At 39.9% G+C, this 21,813-nt stretch overlaps 2 protein-coding genes across 2 annotated transcripts in view; one reads left to right on the top strand and one right to left on the bottom strand.

Moving 5' to 3' along the window:
* Nucleotides 1-4,974, top strand: part of LOC115726615 (histone H3-like centromeric protein HTR12) — a 28,817-nt gene extending 23,843 nt beyond the window's left edge. The window contains exons 3-9 of the mRNA XM_048285142.1: nucleotides 915-1,079; nucleotides 1,242-1,282; nucleotides 1,714-1,771; nucleotides 1,901-2,025; nucleotides 3,074-3,148; nucleotides 3,910-3,985; nucleotides 4,590-4,974. Of these exons, the coding sequence (XP_048141099.1) occupies nucleotides 1,022-1,079; nucleotides 1,242-1,282; nucleotides 1,714-1,771; nucleotides 1,901-2,025; nucleotides 3,074-3,148; nucleotides 3,910-3,985; nucleotides 4,590-4,645 (489 nt within the window). The 5' untranslated portion in view covers nucleotides 915-1,021 and the 3' untranslated portion in view covers nucleotides 4,646-4,974. The remainder of the gene's footprint in view (nucleotides 1-914; nucleotides 1,080-1,241; nucleotides 1,283-1,713; nucleotides 1,772-1,900; nucleotides 2,026-3,073; nucleotides 3,149-3,909; nucleotides 3,986-4,589) is intronic.
* Nucleotides 4,975-13,141: 8,167 nt separating this feature from the next.
* LOC115726624 (U3 snoRNP-associated protein-like EMB2271) lies at nucleotides 13,142-20,787 on the bottom strand. The gene is made up of 7 exons (XM_030656579.2): nucleotides 20,075-20,787; nucleotides 18,448-18,790; nucleotides 17,855-18,079; nucleotides 16,794-17,022; nucleotides 16,233-16,411; nucleotides 15,220-15,285; nucleotides 13,142-13,606 (listed from the first exon to the last, which is right to left on the bottom strand). Exons 1-7 carry the CDS (start codon nucleotides 20,548-20,550, stop codon nucleotides 13,529-13,531), a joined length of 1,596 nt encoding a protein of 531 aa, XP_030512439.2. The 5' UTR covers nucleotides 20,551-20,787; the 3' UTR covers nucleotides 13,142-13,528.
* Between the last annotated feature and the right edge of the window lie 1,026 nt (nucleotides 20,788-21,813).

Genomic DNA, 21,813 nt, shown 5'->3' with positions numbered 1-21,813 from the left:
GCTTATGTTTATATGCACGTATCTACAGAGTAATTGCCTGAGCCCGTCTGCTTCTAAACAAGCGATCCCAGGTAACCTAACAAGGAGTCACTCCATAAATCTTCGTACTGACCATTTTGGTTCGGTGGTTATGAGCAAGTGACGTACAGAATCCATCTTAGGTGATGAATCATCGGCACTTTCCTGAAAGAGGAAAGTGATAAGCCCGCTTCATAAATTGATGCGCGACCTCCGTCGCGAGCATATCCTCCTTTGCCTCCTTAATCTCCACTGTCGGTGGTGGACAACCGGAATTCGTGAAGAAGACTGCATCTTCTCGTAACAAACTTACTCGTTCACTGAAGCGGTCTTCAAAATCTTCTTCTCCTGGTTTGTTCAACCCATCCAATAGCCCATTACTTGCTCAGTGTACGTCCAAGGCCAGTTGCACTCGCCACTGGAACTAGACCCCTGGAGGCCGGACCTTTTGGAAGGCTTAAGAGCACAACCGGTGGCCGTGCGAACACACTCCGACTTGTTGCGAGCACGATCTCATCATGACCAATCGAGCCCGACTTTTAACCCGTGGAATCCCCCTGCAGATCCTATTCGTAGACGACCCTCATGCTTCGGTCGCAAAGTCGCGCGAGCATTGTCGCTACGGGGCCCTCTCGAGAGTTTTCTCGCAATGTCGCTTGGGAATAATAATAAGGAAGGATCTAGGAATCAATTTAGTTAATGTCGTAAAAGCCAACTTCTTAAATTTTCTGGAATATTTTCTTGATGATTTGTGGTGGGGAAATAGATTGTTGTTGAGTGATTTTTACTTTAAACTTCGTAATACTTCTTTTGGTAAAAAAAAAAAAAAAAACTCTGTAATTAATAACCGTTAGAAAGTCTGGTGGTCCAGGTGGGAAACGGAAGAAATCGAAGAGAGGGAAAGTGTGGGAAAATTGAAATCCCGCCCCGCCCGAGAGTCCCCGAAATGCGGCTCCACTCCTCCTCCAGTCTCTGAGCTCGCGACCTCGACTCGACTCCTTCCATGGCGAGAATCAAGCACGCTGCACCAAAGAAATCTGCTCGCCGTCCACCACCTCCCGGTTCTCTCTCTCTCTCTCTCTCTCTCTCTCTCTGTGTCTCCGTGTACACTACTGGTTCGCCTTCGTCGTACGCGAAGCGCGTCGAGTTTCGAAACCTAGGGATTCATCGTTTCAGGTCCTAACGATCACTCTCTCCCTCTGTGTGTGAAATCTGCATTGCAGGCTCCGCCTCGCGGTCGCCGGCGTCGCCTGGACCTAGCTCCGTACGTCTCTCCGATTTCCTTTTCCTTTCGCTCTCTGTTTCGTGTTCGGAAATGTGGCGTTCTGGGTTTTGCCGGTGTTTGGGCTGTTGGACATGTCGGTTTTACTCCTTTCTAATTTTTTTTTTTCAATTCTCTTCGACCATCAAGAGGTTTGAGTTGTGCTAAGAAAAGATCCATCTGCTAGTATGTTTGTTTTAGATTCATCGATGCAATTGCCAGCATGTCCTAGTGTGATGCGCAATTGTGTGCTTTTGTGCTTTGAGCTACTTAATGGGAATGCACAAAGAGAGCAGAAGGACTTTGAGCTCTAGAAGTCGGACAAGTCATATCTTTTCTCTATGTATTTTGCAATGGAAGTCCCGGGTTTTCCTTGCATTAATTTTGTGCATCTTTTCTTCTGCCAATCTTGTTTGTTCCCATTGATGGTGAAGACCCCTGGCACGAGTACAAGCCCGAGGAGAAGCCCCAAGAAACGTGCTGCTCCACGAAGTGAGTCTTGTTAATAGTAACGAGTTCTGTTATCACTCTACTCGGCTAGGCATCTTGATCTATGTTGATTATGATAAAGTTGAATGCTAGGAGAATGTATTGTTATATTTCTTTCCTTCTCCCTTTAAGCTCCAATTGCATCGGGGCAGAAGAAGAAGCGACGCTTCAGATCAGGAACAGTTGCTCTCCGGGAAATTCGACATTTCCAAAAGACCTGGACACTCCTCATACCCGCCGCTCCTTTCATTAGAACTGTGAGTCTATGCTCTACCGAAAGCTTGATTCACAATAGACTTTAGTTAGCCGTTTCGAACATCCATGTGGTCACGCGAAGTGACATGAGGCTGTATTGTTATTGTGCTTATATTGTAAGCATACATTTGCATGATTGCATATGTATGTTCACTAGAATAGAAGCAGCCAAGGGTCACAGATCACCATGCAGACGAGTCATATAACATATGTGATAATTAGTTACGGGATCTCTACTTCAGGTCTTACTATCTTGCTCATAGATGTGTGTGTGTTGGGGAAATTGTAGCTTTGGTTTGTGGACAGAGGTGAATCTACTTCGGGATAGATGGCTTCACATCGTGACTGCATGTGATTACTTTGGTGCTGCACATTGGGGCGTCATTTGCTGCAATAGCTTGTGTATTAGGGCCTTTATTTACTTCAGATGAGACTTTTGTTCATGATTCCAAAAGTGTAGAAAAACTAACACATCTATTCCATCTTCGCAAGTGTCGCCATGTGGTGCACGTGAATTGAGTAAATTTAATTCCTGTTATTTGACAGATCTTTGGTGGACCTGCAGAACGTTTATATCCTTATATGGATTGGCCTTTCAATTCTGTACTGAACTCTTGCTTTTTTCATTTCTTTACTGAGACGAATTTGTGTAATTTTGTTCCCATCTCTAGGAGGAGAATGATCAGATAGCACATTTATGTCTCTAATGCAGTAAAACGAGCTGATGACAAATATTTATGTACACATTCCAGGGCAATCCCAACAATATAATGTCATTTAATCAGCTAGTTCAGTAATATCTAAATATATCAAACGCTTTTAATGTATAAATTTCCATTTCGACCTATGTGATAAGTCAGGAAATGATTTCCATCAATGCCTCAGTTTCAGTTGCTTCTGAGCTAGATGTATTAATTAGCTTGAGTCATATCTTACCAGCAAATCTTGAAAACTTAATGTGCTGTGGCTATTGGAACCTTTGCATGTATCTGTTATGGAGATTCTTTCAGGTGGTATTCCTGATGGAGATGTTTTTTGTTGTCATTGCAGGTAAGAGAAATTAGTGGCACTCTAGCCCCTAATATCACTCGTTGGACAGCTGAAGCTCTAGTGGCTCTACAGGAGGTATTAGTGTCAACATAATTTGTACTTTGAGCAGCAGTGGATGCAAATGTGACATGGTCTTTCGAGATATCTTTGACATTGAACATGCTATAGATAATATCCACCTATCAGCACGCTGCCTTTGCTATTCTATATGCTTCACTTGGAGTCATGATTATTGGCGGTGGCTGCACATGTGACATGGTCTTCCGAGAGATCTTTGACATTGAATATGTTCTATGCTCTTCCTATATGACTCTCTGGATAATCTCCACCTATCAGCATGCTGCCTTTGCTATTCTATATGCTTCACTTGGAGTCATGATTATTGTAGAAAATTTTCATTTGGGAAATGTGGTATCTTTTGTTAATTAATTGTTGTGTCAAATTAAGCTATCTTCTGATATATTCGTTGGATTGAGTCTTTGCCTCTGGATGCCCCTGGTTTCTACTTGAAAGTGCGGCTGTGTGAATACTGGTTCTTTTATTATCATCCTCGACTGGAAGTTGGATGGCTAAATGTGCGGATGATGCTGTAATTTCATCAACAACATAGTTAATTGCAGAGCAGAACATACAGCACCATGTTAGCTGCAATAAGATTATGCGTTAACTGCATCTAACTCTTTGGTCTACTTTAACTTGGTATTGAGAGCATAAGCTATTTCATTTGATACTCAAATGCTAGGAAAAAAGTCGGCAGTGTCTTCAATTTTTTTGATGGCTGAATGTGGCTGGTTGTACTATTTTATTGTAACTTATACTGGTCTTTCTTTATGTAGGCAGCAGAGGATTTTCTGGTTCATTTATTTGAAGATGCAACGCTATGCACTATTCATGCAAAGCGTGTTACCCTCAGTAAGTCCTATTTAATTTGTAGCATCAACAAATTATGCTACACTGGTGAACTATGGATAAACATAGAGAAAATAATCTTTTTCCTGTCTGGAATTTGGGTGACAAATGTTCATTTGGTTTGGATGGACATTTTTCTTTTTTAATACGTGGCGGAAGGATCCACAAGGTTAGGCAGGTGAAGTTTGAAGGTTAATACTCCCTTGACAATGTAATTGTGCTTAGAGGTTTCCTTTTACACTATCTTAATTTTGCTTAAGTGATTACATTAAGAACGTGTATGCGCGTAATACATCGTATTATAAGGCTCATGAAGTGGCTGAGATGTATGCCTTATCCTTGTATACACTGTACCGTTTGGCCTACCCTATCATTGACCTTAATGAGAATCCCATTGAGAAGCAAAATACCCCATTTACTCCTCTACTGATATGAAGACTCTTGCTGTTGACTCGATGGAAACTGCCTCATATTTGACATAGAATTGATATAACCAGATGTCGATCCAATGACCGCAAGATTAGATATTGATTGTGTTGACAGCCACTCTTGATACTCGGACTTGATTTGCTTCACTTACAATATTATTTTGCTCTTTTCATCACAGTGAGGAAGGATTTTGAGCTGGCTCGACGGCTTGGAGGCAAGGGCCAGCCTTGGTGATTGATTGTAAATTAAATATACTGAAGACTGGTAATATCATGTATGAAGGGAGGCTGTTTCTACGGTCCCGCGACTCCGATTACCATACCCAATTTGTTGGACATACATGGTTAGGATGTTAGTAAAATTAGATGGTAGGCACCAACTGCAGTCTCTTAGGAAGTATTAGCATTTATTTTCATCCCAAACCATTTTCTACATTCAGGGAACTAATGTGTTGTAGAGCTATGGAGTACAAAGAAACTACTTGGTGGGTGTTTTGGCAGAAGATTTTCTGTCGAAGCAATAACATCGATAAGAACAGTGAATGTTTTTGGTTTCCTGTTTTACATATCAGAATATTAACAGTGTGGAAAAAAATGAGTACGGAGACCTTTCAAGTTCCAAGAAAGATACAAGAAAATCAAGGAACAAAAACGGATATTACACTAGTACAGCACTAAATGTTAACTCAACATAAATTATTGGCAGAGGTATTTTGTTTATTTTGCAAAATGGCTTCCATTGTTTCCTTATTTATCTTTCACAGAAGCTGATAACAGGAAGTGACTGGATCAAACTCCACCAACAGAAAATCTGTCAAGTTGGAATGACAAAATCGTACCTAATCTTGTCTATAAGTATTGGTCTATTGTGTAGTCCCTTTGTTGTTTTATGACAATGAAATACATCGAACAATGTTCTTTTTACTATTTCTTGCGATCATATGTTTTCTGAATAAGCATTGTTCGTAGTTGCTGTGGTATTTGCAGAATTAAGCAGAGTTATAGTGATGGGTTGCAGTGGATTTGTGCAAGTTGAAAGTGTGAAGTCGTAGCTAATGTTCGTTTAAAAAAAAATTGTTCTGATAAGACTTGGAAAATCATTTGAGTGACTGATTAGATTTGTCAAATTAATTTCGATATTTTAATGTCCTCATTTGCAAATTGTCAAGACACGAAAGTTGTTGGAAAATGCGCTTCTCTAAGTGCTTGAATTTTCAAAATTTTCGTGTTCACAATTCCTCTCTGAAAAGATTGTATTGTGACATGACGAGTATCGCTACATAACGAGAGTAGCTTAGTATGTTAAGCGGTCTAAATCAAGGAAAGCTATATATGTCACTCGCAAGGTGCTTCTACAAGCCCTTGAAGATCCCTTATTTAGGAGCTAGTAATGCAGAATTCTAGATGACAGAACTTGACAATCGAGTGCGGCGGAGCCGCAGCTAATCAGGGGCCTCAGCGAGAGCTCCGACTTCGGCTTCTCCGCCGCTACCGCCACCAACTGCAAGTCTCCATCTCTAGGTTTTCTCGTCGATAAGTGTAATCAGAAAGCCCCAATCCCTGAGGGTCCAATTTATTGGGGGAAAGGGTTTTCCCCCAATTTTGCCATTGGCAGTAAGAAATCCAGCTACAGAAGTCTGGATGGTTTGATCCGAACGTCAATGAAGAACGAGATGTGATTTGATTCTATCAAACGACTGAACTGGGATTGAAGACAGAGTTACGTCAAGGAGGAGCGACGATGGATTCGACTCCAGTGATTATCTTCAATCGAGTAAAGGCAATATGGGAATGCACCTATAATAATAGATAACAAAGAAAAGGGATGACAAAAATTATTTGGTTCACGGTCCTTTGGTTTAGGGAAACCTCCGGACCGTGACAAATCTCCGTCTTTTTCTTTTTATCAGAATACTTCTCCTCTTTGAAGACAAAAGACAACAGCTTTGGGATGACAAAAATTTATCCGATTGCTTAATCAGCGCTAAATATATTTTTCCCTCCATCAAATTTACCATTAATGAGCTCCCAGTGAGGGTTACTTTGGACCATTTAAAATTTAAGGAGTGTGTGAAGCTATTTGTGGGGTTTAGAATTAAGTTATGGAAACCGAAGGTCAATTTTGTTGGTACTCAAGGCAACGAATATGCGAACTTCTTTGACTTGAATAAAAAACACTTGAGGACTGATAAGAATCAACAGCTTTGCCCATTTAAATTTTAAGGAGTGTGCGATGCTATTTGCCAAGTAGCACTGACACATGCGACATGCGATACAAGACCAGACGAGACGAGACGACAAGATAAATTGACACATCATTTAAAAAAAAAAAAATAGAGAATTCGAAATGTTAGAACACGTTGTATGTTAAATTTATATTATTATGCATATTAGCGGTGAGTTTCTTCTTCTTTTATTAGGGATTTACGATTAGATTTTTTTTAATCTGATTGGATATATGATTTAAGTATATATATTTTTGATAGATTTATATTTTGACCTCTAATTTATTAAAAATGTTTAAAACTGACCCACCTATGTATGTTGGAAGGGCGTGTCAGGAGCGCTAACCACTACTACAAGAAACATAAGGAGGCCCGTAGCTCGTCAGGAAGTTCAATCGCATGTTCGCTCCGTCCACAGCAACTTGTGACTGCTGTTCTTGTGACTTCCCATGTCGATGATGAAATTGGAATGACTGCAGTTTGGTTCTCATCATGCCCGAAATTATCCGAAAGATCGATCGATACAAGAAATCAAGCGAATCCCTAGCCTTGCCGAACTCCGTCGCGAACGAATCCTGGCGTCAATTTTTTCGGACATATGATTTGGCATCAGCTGATGTTGCGGCTGTGATTGCTAAAGGCATTCGGCGACATCTTTAATTATACTTTCACATCGCAAAATAAAAGACAACACGAACGATAAGCCTAATTGAGAGGATAGATAAATATTACAAAATCACTGAAATAAATTTGAACAACACACAACATTAATTAGTGGAAAACAAATCGATAGTTGCGCAACGGTCCATGAGACAATGTTACGTGAGTATATGGAAAATTTCTCAATTAAACGTCATTACCGGTGACACCCCTCAATTAAACCCTCATTAAAGAGCTAATGGGGGTCTCAACTTCCTTTCTCTACCGTGCCATATTCCTTAAATTTGTGCACATTTGATTTTGTAATCAATACATGTGCAAAATGATGCCAAAAACTCTCTCTCTCTCTCTCTCTCTCTCTCGCTCTCTCTCCAATAAACCGGTGAGGTGTGTAAAAATTAGAAAACATTTGTGGGGCATATTCAATCTTTGGGATTGGTGTTAAAACAAGATGTTAAAAGGGTTGATCATTGGTTAATTGATGATTTATGATTTTTTCTTGGTCAATCGAGAATTTAATGTTTTATGAAAAATCTTAATCATGTCTCGCGCTTGCTGTTTGCGAAATTCATACGTTGGAGATGACATGTGGCAAATGACCTAATATTCCACGTTGAAGCCATGTCGGATTACCGAAACTTGAATCCTCATCCAACAACGAGCTTGAGACCTGATTGAAGTTTGTTTGTTTGTTTGATTTTTTTTTTCAATCGATCAAAATAAAACTTTAAATTCTCAATGGCAAACTTAAGTCATGTTTCTACATGTATCCTATAAATATCCTAACCTTTTCCTATGTTGATTGATCATATTCCAAAATTCTTTGTATCTCAACTTCTCTTTAAATTTTAATTGCCACTTAAAGTGGATTGGCTACATTTCGTGAACTTTTTTTTTTTTTAATGTTGATCGACCACAATTCCAAATTTGTTTTATCCTAGATTCTTTTGAGTTTTAATTTTCATTCGTATAGGATCGACCAAATTTCATTAACCGTTTTGCGGTATTGCTAGTTCCCATACGATATGAAGATTATTCTTTGCAGCTCGAGTTACACTTAAAATTGAAACCAATTGCAAAGTAAAACAGTTAATATGTGGCCATCGCAATTCAAATAGCATGCCATTATTGGTAGGCGCTACTATGTCATGGCTTAGACGTACAAGTGTTTTGCCACATGGGGTAACCACAATTGTTCATCCCTAACTTCGTAATGATATATTAGATTAGAATAGACATTAATATTTTTAATTCCTATTCTTGAAATGGAAAATAGATTGTCTTTGGTGATCTCTTTCTACATTCGGGAAAAGAAAACATGCACTTGTATGCCATTTAAAATTATGTGTTTGGGCATATAACGCATGCCACTTCTTTTTCGTATGCTCTACACGAATTTTTATGCAGGGGCAAAATCATTGGCCTAGCCTCGCCTTTTATGGGCATAAACTGCTCAGCCTACCTATTCTAATGGACTTTCTCGTAGTATGTGTCCTCTTTACAGGTGGATGTCTATAATTTGCATAGGAAGGTCAGCATGAAAGACAGTCTTGTTAGTTATTTCTAATTACGGATGTCCCAATCAATGAGTGATTTATGCAAAACAAGCAATGATGGTGTGTAAATCTACAATTAAGATTGTACCGTTCTTGACGGTACTATCGGGGAAACATTTCCCATTTGCATGTGACTTTTGACACATTGTAATCTACCCATTGTTGGTATTTTATGTCATGATTATCATATGGTATAATCCTGTAAACTAATCATTTTAATCATATCATTACAAATATGCTATCGGTTCACTTATTGAATACACTCCTACTGATTGGGGTTGCGAAGCACTAGAAACTCTTGGATGTACTCTTGGAAGTACATAAAACTTTTCTGTATATCCATGGGAAACAACCTAAATCCCTTGTTGGATCTCATTGAACTATTCATCGATCGAGAGTTTCTAACCATATCCATATATGCTGCTCAAGTAGCATTCTTGCAAGTAAGTTTTGCCATCCATAATCGATGATACACGACATGATGCAACCGCTAATCAATGACTTGAGGCGGATAAATTCACACCAATCCCAAATTACGACACTAACGAAGTGTCGTAATAATATGATAATCATAAAATAACAAACCGGGGCATTTTAATGTTATGATAATAGACCCATTACATTATTATTTATTAACATCTTATACTGATGTAATCAAAGGAAAATTCATCAGTTGTACCCTCCTCGACCGGTGGCATTGTAGCCATCCTGGAGTACCCTGCGTCCCGCACATGCGATAATGAGTCAAGAGAAACGAAATTCTTATCTCTTTTTATTTTACCAAAGTAGGGAAATGCATAAATTATTTTCTTAAAAAATGGGCAAAACTTTTCATGAAGCCTTTTACTTTGGTTAGAATGTATCTGTTGGAAACGAATTCCATAAACTACATACGAGAAACATGAAAAGGATGGTTCTGGATTCGAGAGCGGATGGAGTCAAATGCGTTGGAGTCGAAGTGAAGAAGAAGAAGAAGAAGAAGAAGAAGAAAGAACGCTCTTCTCGAATTGGGTCGTACGATATGCAACGGGGGATCGAAAATGGAGGAAAGGATTTAGAGGCGGAAATAGAGGAAAATATTGCACTCCGGTCTTTCCAAGTCAGCCAGCCACCACTCCATTCATCAATCGCCACGTGTTCATGATGGAGCCCACTTTTTGATGGAGAATGGAGCAAGGGAGAAAGAGGGTTGATGCTTGGCCAAGCCAGAAATTAAACATGTGTCAAATCATGAGTGGCTGGGACTAAAACACGTATGCCACGTCAGTTGCAGGCCACCGTGCGTGTGAACACTGAAACTAAAAAGGGGAGGGAGAGAGAGAGAGAGGAGGTAAAAGGAAAAGTCTAAAAAGCACCTGAAATCCTCAGCCCTCGATAATCGACTCCAACCTTGACTCCAGCACTGACTCCAACCCCAGTGATCACTTTTCATGAGTTGACTCCATGATCCATCCATCTGACTCCAATTGGAAAATATTCTCTTACACTAATTCACACGCCATATCGAGTCACTATGCGTTGTGGTTGTGTTGGAAGTAAACACGTGGTCGAGCTTTGTAAAGCGAGCAATTTGGTCGTGTTGAAGTGAATGATTTCGGTTTCATGCATGTCGTCAAGCTTTGTCAAGCGAGCAACCTGGTATGCTAAATCTGCTGGGAATAACAATGCGTCGAGCTTTGTAAAGCGAGCAGCCTGGTAAAGCGAGCAACCTGGTATGCTAAATCTGCCCGTGTTGAGTAGGTAATTCACAGACCTGCCAAGTATCCTGCTGATTGTTGGAGTTGGCAAATACTTCGGGGACCCTTGTTTCTCACACCGGATACGCCCACGTGAGCTTAGGGAAACCGAAGTGTTATCCAACGACATATGACCCCACGCGGGATGCGGGGTTCGGAGGCGGCGCCCGACACGGGTGTCCCATTGCCGCCGGTCGGGGGTTCGGGGGAAAGCGCCTCCCCGACGGGGTTCCATTGGTGAGCGGGCGGGGGTTCGAGGGCGGCGTCCCCGAAACCTTTACAGGTTTGGGCTTTTATTTAAGCTGGCCCGTATGGTTGAGATTAAGAGATTTAGGTTTTTTAGCCCGTTTTTGGACATATATATTTTGCTCGGTTTTATTATTGTAATTTGCGAATTAGCTGTAAACCGAAAAATATAGTGAAAATCTCTTTGCGGGACGTAGTCCTAATCTTGGGGTGAACCTGGGTAATCTCGTGCGTCTTTCAATTTTTCTCGATTCTACGTGTGATAATCCGATTCGGTTCCGATAAATCCCTTCACTGATCCGATAAGACGAGAGTCGGAATTCGAATGGATGGTGCAAACACAGAATTCCTTACACTCGTCGGCGTGGGAAAATGAATCCGTGTCGTGCGTGTAGCTTAGGCACATCTCTTTTCAGTTTTTTTTCTAAACTAAAGAACAAGCTAATTTGATGTAATGGATTAGCATGAGCCGCCACTAGATAGTGAAATCAAAATCGGCTTTACCCCTAGCAAAATCAAAAGAAGTGGGAGAAAATCGTCTAAATTTTTTTAAATATAATGTATCATAGTTCTAAAAATTTCAATTATGCCAATTTAGTGTTACATCTTTCAACGATTCATCAATTTAATCCTACCAATTAATTTTGGACGGCAATCGACTATGTGGACCTGGCGTTGACGTGGATCATATTTTGGACAATTTCGCCAAAGAAAGTAAGCATCTCGTGGAGATTTGGGCTCTAGGAATCGGCATCCCATTTGCTCTTTTGACTCTAATCTAACTCGGATTGTTCAACAGATGAGCTGAATCAATTGCTGTCCTCCCCCATTCAAATACTCAAAAAACGAAGGTTCAGGGTTGATCACATCCCATCAGTCAAAAAGAAGAAGTGATTTTTGGTTTTGTAATGCATATCTAATTGTAATACGAGTACAATTATACACACTTGTCTACAAGTAATAACTCCATAGTAGTTAAAATTTCCATACGGTTTTGTATGTACTGTACAAATTTTCGATATGACACTATATAAAATAGGGTTGAGCATAATGAACTAATTGAACCGGGAACCGCCTGGATCGGACCGAACAAGCCGGTTTGGTTCAATTCTAGAGAGCATCGTTCTGATTCCTAGTTCCTTGAAATTGGAATCGGTGTCCAGGTGGTTCGGTTTCTAGTTCTAGGAGGAACCAGGCCACCCGGACCGGACCGAATAATTTTTTATTTATTTTTAAATTTCTTAAACATTAACCTTAATCTAAACGCGCAGCCTCTTCTTTCCACGCGTCTTCATATCCGCTGAATTTCAGAGAATTACACTTACTGGTCAAAGTTCAAACGTAAAATACCGATGCAAAAAGACAGGCTTAATCCTCTTCGCACCTTTCCCCTTCTTCTTTTGTTTGGTGCACTTTTTCCCTGACCAGTCGGCAGTGAAAAATTTTCGTGCATTATGGCTATTTGTAGGAGTAATGTGCACCTCCGCCTGGGAACTGGACTGGACAAAGGTTTCGAAAACTGAGAATCGATCCCTCCAATTTGGTTCCCAATTCTGGGGTGAGACCGGACCGGACCGATAACTGGTCACTCTTAATATAAAACACGTCTTCTACTTGGTCTCAAATGATGGTGGGATAGCTAGATGCATTACCTTTACATAAATACGTCTACTGATCATAGATTCGCAAAATGCAAACACAAACGTACCATAAAAGACAGAGAGATGACTTTGAATGTCTATTAATTTCTGGTTGACAATCTGAATTGTGGATTTTATTCTTGTTGAGATGGCGTCTAGGTGGGGGGCGCTTTCGCTGAGACATCACCAAAACCTTTTCTCACGACGAAGAGAGAGCCATTCTAACAATACACTGTAGCACATTCAGATGTAAACGAGACGCGTTAACACCAGAGCACGACTGAGAACAAATGACGAAAGCTTATTACACACCATGTTCCTGCTGCATTACATTCTCATATGTATCACATTTGGCTAGCTCTGTTGGAACAGAGTACACTTAAGGTCACACGCTACTTTGACCAAAAAAAAAAAGAAAGTCATACACTGCAGCCGAAGGTCACATCTGTTAATAACTATGAATCAAGGACGCATAAAGTTGTAGATGCTTTCTTCGAATTTTCAAAATGCTTCTTTTCTTATCTCACTTTCGTATTTTCGGTAGAAATAAATCTTCTCAAACTGATCATGGAATTTTGGCTAAGTTCCACGAACAAACCTGGTGCATCATCTACCAGAATTTCGTCTCGAGTTCGATTCATGCGTGACTACTCGGGAAGAAGAAGAAAAGGACCACGACAAATCGTTGATTTTCTTAACACAAGTTTGTAATGTCCATTTGAAGTGTTAACAAAGATGAGAAACAGCGTCAAGAAGAATTAATCTTCTCTCAACTCTGTTTGATGTGGAATAATGGACTTGAAGCAGGTGTGACCCCACCTGTTTGGTTGCATAAATCAAACCAAACATCCCGAAAACTAAGCGACCCTCATTAGTTTTTCCTAATAGACCATCAAATTTGCTCTCTGGATGATTCTTTCTTTCTAAAAATGTAATGAAACACCGATGGATACAGACGGCTCGTATAGAGTAAAAGTCAGCAAAGAAGCTGAATAATCATTACAGAGATAAAGACAACCTTTTATCAGTCAAAATTGAAGAGCCAATGATCGCCCTTACAAAAGCTTGAGAGACTGGACGGCAACGCCATTACTGGCAGCTTGTACACGCCCCCACCGTCCTAGACGGGGTTCCTGCTCCAAAGAAACAGAGAACTAGACATTAGTAACATAAAAATATGATGATTTAGAAAACAATTATCAGAACTTCAGGCCATCCTGATTCTAATAGTTTTTGGTGATTTTGACAAGTGAGGAAAATGCATTTTGAAGAAGAAACAAACAAATCCGAGTAAGTATGTTCAAGTTGTCCATCCTATTGACAAGTCGCAAAATAGTTCTTAAAACCTTTTAGGGAAAGCAGCAGCAACAATCAACAACATTTTCTAGACGTCCTCATAAAGGAAGAGTGTTTTCAATCTGTCTTCATGAAATTAGTACACCAATTGGACACTGACTTCTTTCTTTCACAATGAAAGAGATACTTCTACATATCCCGCAAGATAGGCAACACAGATAATGGGAGGAGTAACACCACTGCGTACTAATGAGAACTCAAACAAACACAAAGACAAACATATGACACCCCACATCGAGATAAAGGATGATGTATCAAGGGATAAAAAGAGAAATCAGGCCCATTTCCAATCCCATTAGAGGTAAATCATCAATGAGACATTCAAGAACAAGTAAAGGAAGTCTGCAGTTTATCCCAAAGATCTCAACATTCATCATCAAATTTCTAGGCAAAAAGTCGAACATGTTTATCACTCCTCTCCCCCAAAAAATAGATGTGCATTGCATAAGTTTTCTTCTTGTGTGTCCATGGATGCTTGAGTAGTCTTAAACTCAGAAACTTCTTCGCATCTTCAATGTATCAAATCCTAATATGGGACCAAGAAAAAAAACATTTTGCCCCCATATAATGGTTCACTATGAAGTTTCAAAAGCGATAGAAGTATAACAATGCGATTTACATTATCAATATAGAAACCAGAGAAAAATGGACACTCAATCAGTTATTCCCATTCCCCATCTTTGTGTTGGTTGTTACACTCCTATTTTAAGTTCTAATCGGCCAATTCCAACTCAAGATCTTGGCTCCATTAACTGATCAACTTACAAAAGAGAACAATCCAACAAGAGACACCAGATGGAATAATAGTCTACCATGACAATTTGATCGACTTGTTATCATGAACTCTCACTCTATTAGACAAATTAGCAATATGCAAATAGCAAGAATGCTTTGGAGGCTACATTCTATCAAGAGGATGTCCTCATCATCTCTAATCTTGTGGACACAGAGAGTCATAGGAAATTATGCAAGCATCCGACTCTAGCATATTTTCATCAGGTTGAACTTAGGTTTCAGGACTAAGGTGGATCAATAAGTGCAATACGGATTAGGGAGCTTGGAAATTTCGGGGCTATTTTATCATTTTCATTGACAGATTAAGCGATCATTTAGTACTCAATTACTTTGCTCATCATACAAAGACACATACTTTCAAGCTGACCAGTTTACCATCCCTAAACTAAAAGCACATTGAAAAAGAGAGAGGATATTTGGGAAGCACCAAAGAAGCGACTCCTGGCATGATAGAAAACTTTCGAGTGTTTTATTACTTTCTATAAGTACTTTCCTCAGTGGTGACTATGTTTAAGTCATCAATGTTGCCTTTCAATCGAGCGCCACATTATGCATGGAGAAAGAATATTAAGTTGAAGTAAAGGGAAAGAACCACCTGTCCAACACCCGCCACAAGGAACTCCCCAGATTTTGCAAATGCCAATGAATTGACAAATCCAACCTGTTACCAAAATTTCTGTCAAATGGATGCAGTGACTGAAATGAAAGGACTGATATCGTTCAATTCCAGACCATACAATAAAAGAGTGACTAGATTCAACAATAGGAAGGAACAAGGGGGTGTTTGAGGTTTTCAATAGTCGAGCAATAAAATTTGGATTTAGTTCATTTGCCCAGGTCCTACCAGAAAAAATTATTCGACCAGGATATTGATAATTTTCATTGTGTTCAAGATGTTTGCCTATGAAGAAGCTCCCCTTACATTCAACAACAAATTGACCAACAAGACTAGCACAATGCATTATGAAGACCAAGAAAAGAAAAGATACGTTGTCTCTTCAATTCACTTCCTTTAGGCTTCTCTCAGTTTCAACTGGAAAAATCTTACTGATGCAAGGATCAACCAAATTGGGGGCCAGTGATAACATTTGACTTATAGAGCAAAGTACTGAGCCACATAATCTTCCTACTGACGTCATTCATAAGAAAAAAAAATCCTGCCTCAAGAGCTCAAAAGAATCGACCCAGGATGTTAAAACTCATTCAAGCTCCTTAGAGGTTGCTCACTGGGACAGTTTTACGAAAACATTTTAGTCCTCCCAATAGGTTAACTGACGCAAAAAGAAGATCTTCACATTTACCAAACAAACATCATAGAAATTATGGAGTTACTTAAATTATGACTTATATTTCTATAAAGCAGTCATGGTTCACTAAGGACAACAATGTCCTGGCCACGATGAGCCTTCATCTTCTATTAGGAGACTAAAAACAAGACTCTTAAATAGTATGCTAAAGTCAACAAGCAACTAAGTGTATTATGGCCAAGAGGGAATTACTATAATCACCACTTGCAAATCATCACTCAAGAAGCATTTCGGAGAAAACTTTGATTTGTTAAAAATCTCAAAAAGCAATAATACAAAAGGTAATGCAACTACAGCATACCAGTGGAAGGTCATATAAGGGCTGAATATTATTGGTCTCGCTTTTGACAGCCCACAGACGAATGTAACCATTTCCAGCACCTGAGGCGGCAAGATCACTACCTCTGCACACACTGATTGAACTCACCCATGAATGTGCTGTTGAGTTCTGAGTATTTTCAGGGTTGGATTTGAAGTTCTCTGCGAGGAGAAATCATGATAGTAAAGATAACTCTCAAGTTGCTGAAAGATATTAACGAATTAAGTAGATAGCTTCAACTTCCAGAGAGTCAACAATTATAAAATGCTTTCCAAACAACAAAAGGTTAGAAAATTTTTAAGCCAATCATGGAAAATGGGAAGGATGACCTGTTTGGAACAGGAAACTGTATGTATTTTTGATACGTAGAGAAGAGGCAAAAGTTTTTCTTTCTCTCATACAGAAAAAAGTCAGCAACAACTAATTAAGGTTGATTAGAGGGGAAATAGTGTCGGACACATGAACAACAAAAAATCAATTATCACCAGATAGAACAATAAAAGGGTTTCCATAAAAATGAAGGAATCTTAATCTCAGCTCTACCTGCGTCACCATTGGGGATCTTTTCGCTATCTCCGTTATCAAACTTATTGTCCTTGAGGAAGAAAGGGTGAGCATTCTTAATGATGTAAACAGGTTTCTTTCGTAGCATACTCCAGAGCTCAACACTTCCATCATCCGAGCCGGTCAGATATTGATCATTGCTAATAAAACAACAGCATTCCAAAGATGATGCTGGAGCTCGGAAAACTATTCTTGTCTCCTCCGGAATCTGCTCAACAGAGGTCGAAAGCCATGAAAGTTAATATTTTGCAAACAATAAGCATGAAATATTTCTTTGATAAGTGTAAAAAATGAACCAAGAAATCTCAATGACAATCCTACCATGCAGATTTGTCATATGAGAATCACAAATGGCTAATTCTAGAATTGATTTCATGCTCGACGGTGAAAGACGAGGCACTAAAAATGAACCATCAGCTCTGACTCTATCATTGACAAATAATTAAGTAAAAGCATGCATACCGTTCACCCCTCAAAAGTATTCCATGGCCACCTCTCTACAGTAAATATATGTTGATGCTGAAGTTACTATTACACTTCTTAGAAGATCTTAACAAATTTAAAGCAGTTCTATGTACCTAAGACTAAGCGACATAATATTTCATTATTTGAAGGAACAAAGTTAAGTTTACTCAATTTCCTAATAGAAGTGGACGGTGAAGATTCTAAAAGCAAAGGATACTTATACAAAGTGATGTCCTCAGAATTGTCCAAAAAGACCACCTAACTGTTCCCATGTACTGTTCAGAGCCCAGAAGTGTCTTCAGATCTCATCGAATCAGATCAGTATCTTCCCACATCAGCCTGTACCCATTACAACCATGATCTAATCCCAACTCTTCAAAATATATAAAACGGAATATAGTAAAAGAAATACCAAAATCAACTAAACCAATTGCCAACTCTAAAGCATAAATAAAACAGCCTACGTAACCAGTCTAAATAAACAATAGAACATAACCAGTAACTCAGTTGATTTGCAGATCATTTGAGTAGAAGTAAACACACAAATAAACAAAATATTAAAGGCAAAATTCTACCTTAAACAATTGCATTGTCCGATCACGCCCGACAGTCAAAACACGTTCCTTTCTTAAGCAATCTATAGTTAGAACTTCACTTTGGTGGCCAAACAAGGTGTTAATGTAAGCTCTGTCATCCATGTTCCACATCTTGATTGTTCGATCAAAAGAACCAGAGAAAAGTTCCGAAGTTCCTTGCCTATAAGTTAAACAAGACACCGGTCCTCTATGACCTGGAAAAGCCTGCAAGTTGAAGCAATTAGATTAAAGGTGAGGCCCTTATGTTCAACATGTGTGCATTCTAGTGGACAAAATACATGACCAAGCTGCAGCACCATTCTCACTGCCTGATCGATTAACTAATTCTTCCCTAACAGATAATCAGGGCAAAAACAATGCTTCTAACAAGCCAATTCCTGGAGCTCCAACGGAGGAATCATAAGAGAATTGTTCCAATCTAGACACCATTTGTGTGCAACAGTGAACTGCTCTCATGAGAAGATTGTTCCCATGGTTAGAGGACCAGATCTCCTCAAGAAGTTCCAAGTTATTTATGCTCCATAAAAAAACCATGTGTTTCTACACAACAAACCAGGGAAGGAGATAATTACCTGAATGTGCTCGCGTGTCCGCGTGTCCCACAAATGAACATGGCGATCTTGGCCTCCGCTGGCCAAATACCTCCCATCTGAGCTAACAGCCAAAGCTAAAACATGTTTACTATGCTTTTTAGCTCGACCTTGCGGATCCTTGGTTCCATGAGACCTCAGTGTATCCTCTCTAGGCCAAGCATACTTTTCACTTTTTCCACTACTTACATCCCAATGCAATATGGTACCATCCTTTGATGCCGAAAAGCCCCTCAAGTCATCCTCAGACAATGCTACGGCCGTGACCGAATGCCGGTGCTTTACTAAGGCGCAAAAATTATCAACTGTCTCTGGCTTTTTAACCCTGCCACATGACAGTTCAACATCTTCATTGCCCAAATGTCACATGAAATGAATTTCATACTTCAGCATGAGAAAGTGCATGAATCAATGATTTAGCCTCCTTATAAGGAAATATATCAATATTCAAGGATTGAAAATTTGAAATTAAGCACTCACTGGAGAAAATCTCCAGCTGATTAGAATGTCGGATGTTAGATAATGAAATTATAAAGTGTGCCAAATAACATGCGAGTAAAATTAGTTGCAAACGCGAGCCAAGGATTGAAATTAACCAGTCACTGGGAGAAAATCTCCAAGGGAGCTGATTAGGACGGTGGATGTTACTTAATAAAAATACAAAGCACGCTAATAATATCCCGAGTACAACTAGTTGCAAATGCCAAAGAGCACAATAACCAAAATACAACAGTAGGTAGGACCAGGAGTGCTTCCACTTACAGGTAATGATCACATTACGATCATTATATCATCAATTATACACTTTGGCAGAAAGAAAATGACCCTGGAGAGATTTGTACCATATGAATATCATAAATCACTACAAAGTAGTAGAAAAGTCATACGTTAACCTCCTCTTGACTTGGACCAAGAAAAAAAACCCCCTATTTAAACACCCACTTTCTACTAGGTGTTCGTTAGAGGCAGTTAGTAGGACTGTGGAGGTTACTGGCGGATTCAAAGTGCATAATGGATGGTTATCAGTTCATCCATCTTGAGAGGAGCAGGAGTAGTTACCAGTAAATTTTTTTTTTGCCAAATAGTTATTAGTAATTCATCTCTTCCTTTCAAAGTAGGAGCAGTTGATTGATATACACAGTGCTTATATAGAATATCCCCGATCAAACAACATCATATCATATAAATTTCCATTACTGTTCCCTTTAAGCTGTTTCCGTCTTTCCACAGGTCATTCCATCATTCCCGCACTTAGAGAAGGGGCATAACTTAGAACAAACTATCCATGCCCAATCTCCACGCTTGATGGGGCAATTCAAAATTGTTCTGCCTTTCGTTTAAGTAGTTGGATACCCCACAAAGAACTCAGTCAATCCCCCATTACTAAAAAAATTGAGTTCAAAATCAGCATCTCTCGCTATCTCAAGAGCATATAATTAACCACTCAATCAGCATTGTTAGCAAAGAGAAAGTGATTGAGTTTAATTCAATTAGCCAGGTCCAATTAAACACAAAAAACAGAGCACATTCTGCAAAAGTCAGATCTTTAATCGATCACATAATCGCCAGCATTGCCAAATGAACGAAAAGTCAAAACCAAAATAGGCACCTGGAAGCAATTTGCCGGCGGACTCTACCGCTCTCTTCGAGCTGCTCCTGCTGCAGAATCTTCGAGACGAGCGAATCCCGGACTCCGTCCCGCACTCTTCCCCCAAACTCGTCCTCATCCTCCTCCTCATCCTCCTCGCCCTCGTCGTCATCTTCCTTCTCCCTCCTCGCGATCGCCCGAATCTTATCCAGGTACTCCTTCGCCACTCGCTGCCGCTTCTCGTCCGCGGTCTCCCTGTCGAACTCGGACTCCTCCGCCTCTTCCGCGACGCCTTCCTCCTCGGAGGCGCTGCTGACTACTATATCGTCGTCGTCGTCGTCGTCGCCATCGTCGTCATCCATGCCGTCGTCCTCGACCCGGCGCCGCTTTTGGTGGCTGAAGAAGGGGTCCTCGTTTATGGAGTACTTCTTGTTGCCTCTCTTGTGTACCTTGGCACCACCTCTCTTCTTCGACCTTTTCCCCGTCAGAGTCGGCATGTTCAGCCAAAGCCGAGATGTAACTCAAAACCAATGTGCTATCTTGTTGTTGTTGTTGTTGTTGGGAGAGAGAGAGAGAGAGAGAGAGAGAGAGTTGCAGAGGAGGGATGTGGGGGAAGATGAGGGAAATAGGGTTTAGGGTTTTTACAGACAAGAATGGCGACGTTGTTCCGGGAAAGCGGCGGAGCGGGAGGTTAGGCGGCAAGTGTCCAGGTCTGGAGATGGACGCGAACAATTACAAACCTTGATTCAGCAACAAAAGAAAAAGAAAAAAAAAGTGTATGTACGTAAATTATAGGTGTTTGTAAAAATGTCTGAAAAAAAATTATAGGTGTTTCAATATGTGATAAAAATAAGGAAAATTTTCAAATAAAAATCACAAGCGCCTTCATTTATTCAAATAAAGGCCTCAAATACATTCATTATTTCAAAATCAAGGCATTTTCGTCATTTACTTTTTTTCTTTCTAATTTCCTTTTTTATTTTTATTTTTCCTCTTACTTTCCCAACCATCACAGGCGTTAGGGCCGTCTCGTTCGAGCTAGCATTGAGCGACCCTCACTAGAGGCGTCGGGCTGGCGAGGCTAGCCCGGTCAAGAGATGCCCTCATCGGGCGCCCTTGCCCTTGTGCGGGATGGCATTCCAAATTGCCGATTTGACAAAGGCCATTAACAAGTCTTTTTTTTTCCCTTTCCTCTCCTTTTCGATCTATATTTCGCTCCCGGGTTATTGATTTGCTCTTGGCACTGCATTGTTTCGTTGCCTTTTTCTTTGTGTTGTGTGTTCTAGGCATTGGGGAGATTTCCAATGTTTTTCTTCTTTCAGAACCCAGGTAAGGGCCACCTAACACCAACGAGGGCCGCCCTAGCCTAAAAGTCCAGCAACCTCCGCCGGTGGCCCAACAATGGCCGAGGAGGGAAGAGAAAAAAAGAAAAAGGGAAAATAGAGAAAGAAAAGGCAAAATGAATTAAAAAAATACAAATGATGAAAATGCCTTTCGATCGGGCCTTTTTATACAACAATGAAGGTACTTTCGACCCTTATTTGAAATTTTCTCTAAAAATAATAATATCTTGTATTTAACCTAACCGGAATCGCTTGATCGCAACTCAGATTGTGCTTATTAATAGATAGTACAAACTACACTAATTGTCATTTGAATACAATTTTTACATAAGCTATTAGGTCTCCTTTCGCTTTTCTTAAACCTTCATGTTTTAGTTATAAAAAAAAAAAAACTTTCTTGTTTAAGGGCTCGAGCAT

Source organism: Rhodamnia argentea, chromosome 9, assembly GCF_020921035.1.
Source record: "Rhodamnia argentea isolate NSW1041297 chromosome 9, ASM2092103v1, whole genome shotgun sequence".
Lineage (NCBI taxonomy): Eukaryota > Viridiplantae > Streptophyta > Magnoliopsida > Myrtales > Myrtaceae > Rhodamnia > Rhodamnia argentea.
Note: the sequence above shows the minus strand (reverse complement) of the source record. Positions and strands in the feature narration are given on the sequence as shown.

Bases quoted from the DNA above. Each gene is read 5' to 3' on its own strand.
- LOC115726624 (XM_030656579.2), bottom strand. From the start codon at position 20,550: ATGCCGACTCTGACGGGGAAAAGGTCGAAGAAGAGAGGTGGTGCCAAG. The intron at 18,080-18,447 runs GTAATTATCTCC...TTCAACTTGCAG, and splicing joins GGACACGCGAGCACATTCAG to GCTTTTCCAGGTCATAGAGG. The intron at 16,412-16,793 runs GTAGAGCTGAGA...TTCTCCTCGCAG, and splicing joins GATCCCCAATGGTGACGCAG to AGAACTTCAAATCCAACCCT.